At 42.2% G+C, this 9024-nt stretch overlaps 1 protein-coding gene across 1 annotated transcript in view; it reads left to right on the top strand.

Moving 5' to 3' along the window:
• Nucleotides 1–6615, top strand: part of COL22A1 (collagen type XXII alpha 1 chain) — a 627027-nt gene extending 620412 nt beyond the window's left edge. The window contains exon 65 of the mRNA XM_072602989.1: nt 367–6615. Within this exon, the coding sequence (XP_072459090.1) occupies nt 367–554 (188 nt within the window). The 3' untranslated portion in view covers nt 555–6615. The remainder of the gene's footprint in view (nt 1–366) is intronic.
• The last annotated feature ends 2409 nt before the right edge of the window (nt 6616–9024 follow it).

The raw sequence follows: 9024 nt of genomic DNA on the forward strand, positions 1-9024 counted from the left end.
GATGTGCGAATATGTTGTGTGTGTGTGTGTGTGTATTTGTGTGTTTTAAGAAAATTCCAGTTTTGAGCTTTTCTTTTTAAATATTTAATTCTTTCCCCTGAAAACAGAATGCTTAAACAATTTCAGGTAGCCCATGTTATTGATTCTAATTAATTGAAGTTTTCCCATAAGTTGCTTGAGATCAGATAAGTCTGACAGAGAGTTGGTAACATAGCCAGCAATAAAAACTCTTGTTCTAAACATTGTTGGTTTAGCTATCATCTCTGATTGGTTAAATAAATATGAGATCTGACTCTAAGTACAGGGATCTTTCCTTCTTTCCTCTTGGAAGAAATTTTAACCAATTTCTTTCGTTTGGTGGACTAGGTCAACCTGGGGAGCCTGGCTATGGGAAAGATGGCATTCCTGGGAGCCCTGGTCCTCAGGGAGAAACAGGACAAGCTGGCCTCCCTGGCCCTCCAGGACCCCCCGGGCCCAGCGGACAATGTGACCCCTCTCAGTGTGCTTACTTTGCGAGTTTTGCAGCCCGGCCTGGCAATGTGAAGGGACACTAGAGAGTACCTAGGAGGCCAAGGAGACTTGAGGAGGATTTTCTGAAACTTGAACTTTGAACTGAAGAGGAAACCAGGGGTTCCCAGATCTCCTGGACCATGATGTCACTTTTTATTTGTTGTGGGAGGCTTTCTAAATAATTAAAACCAACAGATGCTGCCGGTCGGTCAGATGAATATTATTATTATTGTGTTGATTAATATTATTATCCTTAATTATTATGATGATTATTTTATATCCTTTATGTGAGATGGGAGGGTTTTATTTTCTCATCTCTAATATCAGAGCACATGGTTTCTTTTCTTCCCCCAATTTGTGTTTTTGTTTTATTCAGATTGGCATCACCAATCTGATGTCTGCTTGCCATTTTAAAAAAATGTTCTCTCAATTATTTCATCCTCAGAGGACAGAATTTAGGAGCTAGAGAAGAATGTCACCGAGAAGTAGACTGAAGTTCCACATCAGGGACATTTTCCTAATAGTTAGAGCTGACCACAAGTGAAATGGGCTGTCTTGGGAGGTAATGGATTCCTATCCTAAACTTCAAACTGAGGCTGAATGGGCAGTGTAATGGAAAAGCCATTGGATTTAGAGTCAGAGGGCATGACTTCAAATCCCTGCTTTATTAACAACTTACTACCCATGTGACCTTGATTGGACAAGGTCATTTCACCTTGGACCCTGACCTGACATCTATAAAAAGAAAGGGCATGACTAGATAATCTCTCAAATGCCTTCCAGCTTCAAATCTTATGACATAAAGGAATCTCCTACTGAGCTAGGACTTGGACTAGCTGATCTCTCAGGTTTCTAATTCTTTTCTTGGTACTAGGAATTTGGAGGTTTTCCCCATGTTACCACAATCCAGAGGGAGCAGTTTAAAGGAAGTTGTCAATCAGCTGATGGTCTACATGGACCTCAGTGTTAAGCTTTAAGAAAACTATCACTGATGAAAGACCCACATGAAGAAGCAAGAGGAGGAGGAAGAACAGATATTTTAGTAGGAAAAGAAATGGACACACTAATGGAAAACACTGTCCTTTCCTAATGGACTTCTGGTATTCAGAGGATGAAATAGCTCTCTAGGACCTACAAAATACAGAACATCTGACTCTTTCATGTTTAAAGAAGAGTAGATACTTCTTGTTGTTGTTTTTAATGAACAGAAGGAACTTACTAGGCTTTCAGGGAGTGACCAGGTTGATGAAAAACATGTGGAAGAAATTGGGGACAAAGAAGGACAGAGATTTTATCTTTGCCCATAGCTGCCCTTTTTCTTCTTGTAGGCTTTCATTGTAAATTTATGAGCTGTTATTTACAAGCTGAATTTATATGCCAGTCTCTGCCTCTACAATTTCTATGATTCTGGGACAGGTTTGAGGTGGGGATGGAGGGTACAGATATGTGAATGGAGCCAGGGAATAATAATTATGGTGATGATAATAAATAATGATGTAGTGCTTTAAGATTTACAAAGGTTGTAATAGTTCATATCCTTAATCTCTCAGTGGCTCAGTATCTCCAACTCCAAAATAGATAGGGTTAATCTGATTTCCAGCCTGTGTTTTTAATATGATTGAGCATCGCATCTTTGCATGAAAATTTCCGTATATATAAAAAGTACATTTGTTTTCCAAAGGAAGGAAGGAATGAAGCAATGAAGGAATTACGAAGAGAGGGAGGGAGGGAGAAAGAAAGGAAGGAAGGATATATCAAGTGCCTACTGTTTGCCAGATACTGTGCTAAGCCCTTTAAAAATGTTATCTCATTTAAGTCCCAAATAACCTAGGGAAGAAGGTACTGTTATATTCCTATTTTGCATCTGGGGAATCTGAGGCAGGCAGAGGTTACTTGATTTGAAGTACACAACTAGTAAGTGTTTGAGGCTAGATTTAGAGTTTTCCTGACTCCAGGCCCAGAATTCCACCTAGCTGTCTCTAGTGCACCAGAGTTAAATCCCATCTCTTGGTCTCAGTTTCCTCTTCTGTAAAATGAGATTGGCTTGGATGATCTCCAAAACCCCTGGAAACTTTACATCTTGTGATTTTAGAGTCTATGTTTGCTATGCCCTTGAGGAAAAATATACTTTTTTTAGACATGAAAAAGCTATTCTGATGCAAATTGTTGTGCAGGCTCAGAGGGCTAATACTGAAGCAAGACAAATCAATCATTCGCTTCACTAACACACTGGGCCCTAGAGCACAGACAGTTGCAGCAGCCCTAGTGAGCTACCTATGGTCTAAAAGAATTCCTGTTCCTTTCAGCTATTAGTTATTGACTCAAGCAATGGGAGCAAAGCCTTTCCAAGAGAGTGGCAAATGCCTTCTGCCCACATATTTTTTAATGCCTGCTATGATCAAGGCCCTGAGCTCAGCTCCGCAGTAGGGGACACACAGATGAATAAGACAGATTCCTCTTTTAAGGAACATGGGGAGAGAAAAGACAAGGACATAATTATAATACAGACATAAAATAAGAAATATTCAGAAAGATTTAAGAAGAAAAAAACAATGCCAGAAGCTAAGGGCTCTAATCCTGCTTGCATGACTTTTAAACCAACTTGGAAATCTCAGTTGTCCATTCTTTGAATAAGCATATAGTAAGATTTCTCAACTAAGTGTCAAGGGAAACTTTCCTAGAGAGGCTGGCTGACCACTTGTCAAAGATGCTGCAGAGAGTAATCTTGCTCCCCTGGTGGTTTGACGAGATGGCATTTATAGTCTGTTCCACATACCTAGAACGATGTGAAGTGCTGTGGGGGCCACAATAACAATATCGACCATTCTTCTGTAGTTTTAAACATCTGTGATTTTTTCAGTGTGTTTCACCACTGCAGATCACACCTCCTCCAGACCTTAGAAGATGGCTTACTGAGTTGCTGTGGCCAGGAATATTCATCCCCTGGTGGCCAGCTCTCTGGGGTGATAAGTCTTTCTGCACCTGGCTGGACTAGACCAATGTGGAGAGGGCCCATAGGAGGTCACAGTGCTTGCCAATCAGGCCTTTTCAGGTTGAAGGGAATTCCCAGTATGTATCCTCCACTGACATAACCTTTGAGAAGCCCTCTCATCACCTACCAACATCACAGTGAGGCATCTGGGGAGGAAATTATTAGAAAAATAACAAGTAAATGATAATCACCATACTAATAATACCATCTTCCTAGCATGCAGTATTTTAGGTTTTCCAAGGTTTTTTATTTTTTCGCATCCATTATGTTGTTATCGTTTCAAACACCCTACCTGTAGCATCATGAGACTGAAACACATCTCAGTTCCTTCATTTGTAAAATGGGTGCAATCATCTTTGTACTCCTCACTTCACTGGGATATTGAAGGAAAAGTACTTTGCTAGCCTTGAAGTGCTATATGAATATGCTTTCTTGCTGTTGTTACTGTTACTAAGAATATGATAAGACCTTAGCCTGAAAGGGCCAGGGTCCCACGTTGCATCCTGGGTCATCTCCAGTCATCCTGATGAATATCAGGCCACTGGACCCAGATGGCTCAGGAGAAGAAAGTGAGGTTGGTGACCTTGCACAGCCCTCCCTCACTCAAATGAAAGTCAGCTGCAAGTCATGTCATCATCTTGATGTCATAGTCCTCTTTGAGAATGAAGGACAAATGCAACAGCAATTATTGTGAGTTGTTAAATTACAATTGCAGTGAGTTGAAATTTAATGCCATTCCAGACACCCGAGTTCCAGAAAATTTGCAGTAGCTGCAAAGCTCTGTCATCAACTTAACTGAAATTCCAAACAAAAGGTATCATGCAAAAAAATGATCACGCAGGCTAGTATCTTCAATTCCACAAACTTGCCTAATGCTCCAATTCTGAGCAGGCCCTAACTTTAAGACTGCATGTACCCAGATGGATTTAATGAGGTCATTCCTTGCGCTCAAGGAGCTTCCTGTCTAGCAGGAAAAAATTCAAGAATATTTAGAATACAAAGCAGAGCGTCTGAGTTTGTGAGAGATGTAAACCTTGGGGATTCAAAGAACATAGATCCCCAGTGCTTGACAGGGAAATTTGAATGTAGTAGGTGCTTAATAAATGTCATTGAATTCCTTTGGGGGATCATTTCTGACTGGCAGAAATCCAGAAATGTTTCATGGAGTACTTAGCACAGTGCCTAGCACATAGTAGGCCCTTAACAAATGCTTTTTGACTGACTGACTGGGTAGAAGAGACCTTGTTTGAGCTGGGTTTGGGGGGGGGGCATATTTGAGTACTGCAAAGTGCCTTGGACTTGGAATCTGATTCCCTACATTAAAAGTCCTAGCATTGTCCCTGACTAGCTAATGGCAGTGTGGACAAATTCAAATTTCTGTAATACACAGCATTTTCTTCACAACAATCTTACTCTATTTTTATCCCCATTTATCAGCTGAAGAAATTGAGACTCAGGAGAAAGCTGGCCTATATTTAATAAAGTGTAAAAGCATGGATAGAATGTTAAAGATAAAGAGACCTTAAAATATAATATGTTGGAATCCAAAGGAACCTTAGCATATAGGATGTTAGAGATGGAAGGGACCTTAGAACCAAGGCTGTCAGAAACTGGAAGGGATTCTCTCCAAGAGGATATTAAAACCAGAATTGACTTTAGAATGTAGAATATTAGAACTGGAAAAGAGCTTAGTCTGACTCCCTCATTTTATAGAAGGGGATACTGAGGCACAGAGAGATTGGGGGCTAATGTCAGAGGCATGGATAGAATCCAGATCTTGTGACTACCAGGGCAAGTAGCCTTTCCATTGCTCCATGTCTGCCACTCAGCTGTGTTTTGAAGTAGGAAGGAACTTTGCTATGAATATTGGAATGTGTTTAAAGATGATATTTTGGTCCCCTGAGGCTGGCTTTCAAATTAGGCCCTGAGGTCTTATCACTTCATCTTCATCTCCTCTCAATTTTTTTGTTCTATGCCCCTTAATAGTCAATAGGATTAAGCTGACTTAGTTTGCCACTAGGGAATAGACTCAATCTATCAGAATTGGAACAGATTCACGGCCTTTTCTTTCTTTTGAGGGATTGGTGGGGAAACCATTCAAGGAATACCACTTATTGCAATGTAGAAGATTCAACTAGGCCCAAATTATCCTAGGCCATTGGCCCTGAGCATCTGGTTTGTTTAGATGGGAAATTACACAGTGGAAGGGTATAAGAACTCTAAAAAAGGAAGAGACAGAGATAGAGAGGGGTTGAAGTTGTTAGCTGATTCCTCATCTTTCTCAATAGTCTCCATAGCATAGCCACTTGCCTACCTCAAAGATTCTACCCAATGGCTTGGCATACAAAATCTTTGGAGATCGGTAGACTGAGGCTGGGCCAGTCTTTTTCACCTTTTAAACTACAGGAGGATACTCAATATTGCAAACAGTGTGAGAATAATAATCATAGGAGCCCTTCCCTCCCAATGTTTCCAAAGCACTTCCTTCCTCACAGCCCCCTCCCCTTTTTGTTAAGATGAGAAAACTGACATTTATGGAGGGTAGGAAACTAACTCAAGGTTACACAGCCAGTGACTCAACCAAGTTTCCTGATTCCAATACTTTGTCTACAACAATGTACACCTTCCTTCTTCTAACTCAGTATTCCAGAGCACAGAAGTGCATGCTTTACTGGTGAAGCGTGAAGCCTCTAAGATCTGGAGCTTTGTATATAGAAAGGGGGGAGGTGGAAATGGGGATGTATTTCTGCAAAGGGTGCTTTAATGCTTATATCTAGCATATGAATCTTTCTGACTAAGCATAGGATGGAATACCAAATGTATTTCTCTCGCTCTTTCTTGCTTTAAAAAAAAATTACTCATGGGAAGGAAAGTGTATTTGTTAAATTGTTAAAGTTGGTATTATTTGTTGTTTGAAAAATTTTTTGATCCTTCTTTCAGACTTTCAGGACTGCTTCCAAATTATTGTCTTTTCCTTCCCTTTTCCCCTTTCTCTCCTCTCCCTCCCTTCCTTCCTTAGAATAGATATTGTTTTCAATCTTCAATCATGGTGCTATTTTATGAAGCTGTGTTTCCTAGTGATTCTGTTATGAACTTGGGTTATTAAAACTATATAAAACTTGAACACTGACTAGAAAGTTTATTCAGCCACGTTACTGTTGGAAATACCTTGAACAAACTACTTTTCTCGTTCTTAGTTCCAGCTTCATTAAAAATGAGAGGAATGGGCTAGATAAATTCTAAGAGCTAGGGTTTGGGCCTATATATAGACCCTCTCTGGGTTGATGTGGTAGGTTGTTGTTGTTCAGTTTTTCAGTTGTGTCCAACATTTCATGAGTCCATGGACCATACTGCCCATGGAGTTTTCTTAGCAAAGATACTGGAATGATTTGCCATTTCCTTCTCTGGTCTATTAGGTCAACTGAGGCTAAGTGACTCACCCAGGCTCACTCAGGCTAGTGTCTGCTACTGGATCTGAATGCACAACTTCCTGATTTCAGGCCTGGTACTCTATCCATTGGACCACCTCGAAGCAATTAGTGAGACCCTGGGCAAGTCACTTAACCTCTATTTGCTGTAATCCACTGGAAAAGGAAATGTCAAACTACTCCAGTATATTTGCCAAGAAAATCCTACAGACAGCATTAGCACACTGTTCCACAGGGTCACGAAGAGTCAGATACAACTGAACAGCAGGAGTTAGGTTGTGGTTAATTCCTGCCAAGTAAATATTTAGCAAAACATAAAAATTATAGAGATAGAAACCCATGTTTTATTATTATGTTCAAGCATAGCTTCAGGCTTCAAGGAAAACCTGATGAGGAGCATTCTGATAAAGCTTCTTCCAGGCAAAATTATATCAGAATGACAGAGAAACACTTCTTTTACATAATGGAAATTTTGTATATTCCTCTTAGGCCATGTAAGTTAAAGAAAAGGTAGGTCCATAATGCCATGCTTCCTACCATGTCATAAAAGTTGAACAAACTTAAACAGAGTCATAATCTCCTACATCTCCCAGGAAAACAAACATCATTAAACAAACTCTCTAGGTAAACTAAGTCATGTTACACATTACACTACATTTAGAGGATTCACAAATAGGCTAATTGAGGAGGAAGATTTACATGTCACTCATGATGAAATGGTGAAGACTCTAAAGTAAATATTCACATCCCATGGGACAGGTTTTGGTCAGGTGAGACTAATATTAAAGTAGACTTTTAGTTAACCAAAATTTGCGGGAAAAATAAAAGGAAATTAAAAAAAAAATCCTCACAACATGTCCCAGGCACCTGAATCCACATGTGAAATTCTTGCAGCTACATTATGCCAGCCTGTGATTACAGTGAGTTTTATACAGGGTTTTTGCTACTGTGGTATTCTGTCCCTGAGGCACACTTCTGAGGGTTGGAAATTATATAGGACAGTGGAAATAGACAGTATTAGACTGGAAGTCAGCAGATAAATGTAATAGTCCCAGCCTATTCACCAACTAACTGCATGATTCTAAGAGATTCATTTCAGTTCCCTGGAAGCTAGATTTAACAAATTAAAAAGCTGAGGGGCGGAGCCAAGATGGCGAAGTAGAAAGACGCACATAAACATAGCTCCGAACACACAAACCACAGAACGGCTACAGGGGACCAAGCCAGGGCGAATTCTGCACCCAGAGACCACAGAGTATTGAAGCGAGGGAGATTTCTGCTCCGGAGAGACCTGCGGACCTCTCCGGGGAGTCCTTCGCGCTGTGGACTGGGCGCCGGGACGGGGAGCGGAGTGCGGCCCTGCCGCAGCCGTGACACTGAGGGGAGGAGATCCGAGAGGGCTACGGGGACGGGATCTCCAACGGCCACGCGGGTCCCCCCCACCCACAGAGGGACCTGCAAACCTCTCGCAAAAGGTCCGTCGCGCTGCAGACGCAGAGCCCAGCCCGGACCTGCAGCGGCAGCGGTGGCGGCCACGGCTCCGAGAGGCACAGATCTGAGAGGGCTCCGGAGGCGGGATCTTCAGCGGCAGCACGGGCCCCCCCACCAACAGGTGACTGACGGGGGTGGGTGAGAGAGTCTCTTTGGCGGGTTGAGAGGGGAGTGGGGTGCCCCCAAGGCTCGGGCCCCCCCGGGAAGTGGGGGCTGAGAGGCGGCTGAGGACGGGGGCTCCCCAAATGGGCAGGAGCCTGGATCCATTGTGGAAGGTCTGTGCATAAACCCCCAGAGGGAACTATGCCTGAGAGGCAGCCCTGCCCCTGACCACCTGAACTTAATTCTCACACTGAAAAGCAGCCCTGCCCCTGCCAAAAATCCTAAGGCGGGAAGCAGCATTTGAATCTCAGTCCCCAAACGCTAACTGGGAGGACCAGGAGGCAAGGTGGGTGTGAGGAGAACATTCAGAGGTCAGGCCACTGGTTGGAGAAAATGCCAAGAAAAGGGAAAAGAAATAAAACTATTGAAGGGTACTTTATCAGAGAAAAGACACTTCCTCCCTTCCTTTCTGATGGGGAGGAACAATGCTTGCCATCAGGC

Source organism: Notamacropus eugenii, chromosome 4 (genome assembly GCF_028372415.1).
Source record: "Notamacropus eugenii isolate mMacEug1 chromosome 4, mMacEug1.pri_v2, whole genome shotgun sequence".
Lineage (NCBI taxonomy): Eukaryota > Metazoa > Chordata > Mammalia > Diprotodontia > Macropodidae > Notamacropus > Notamacropus eugenii.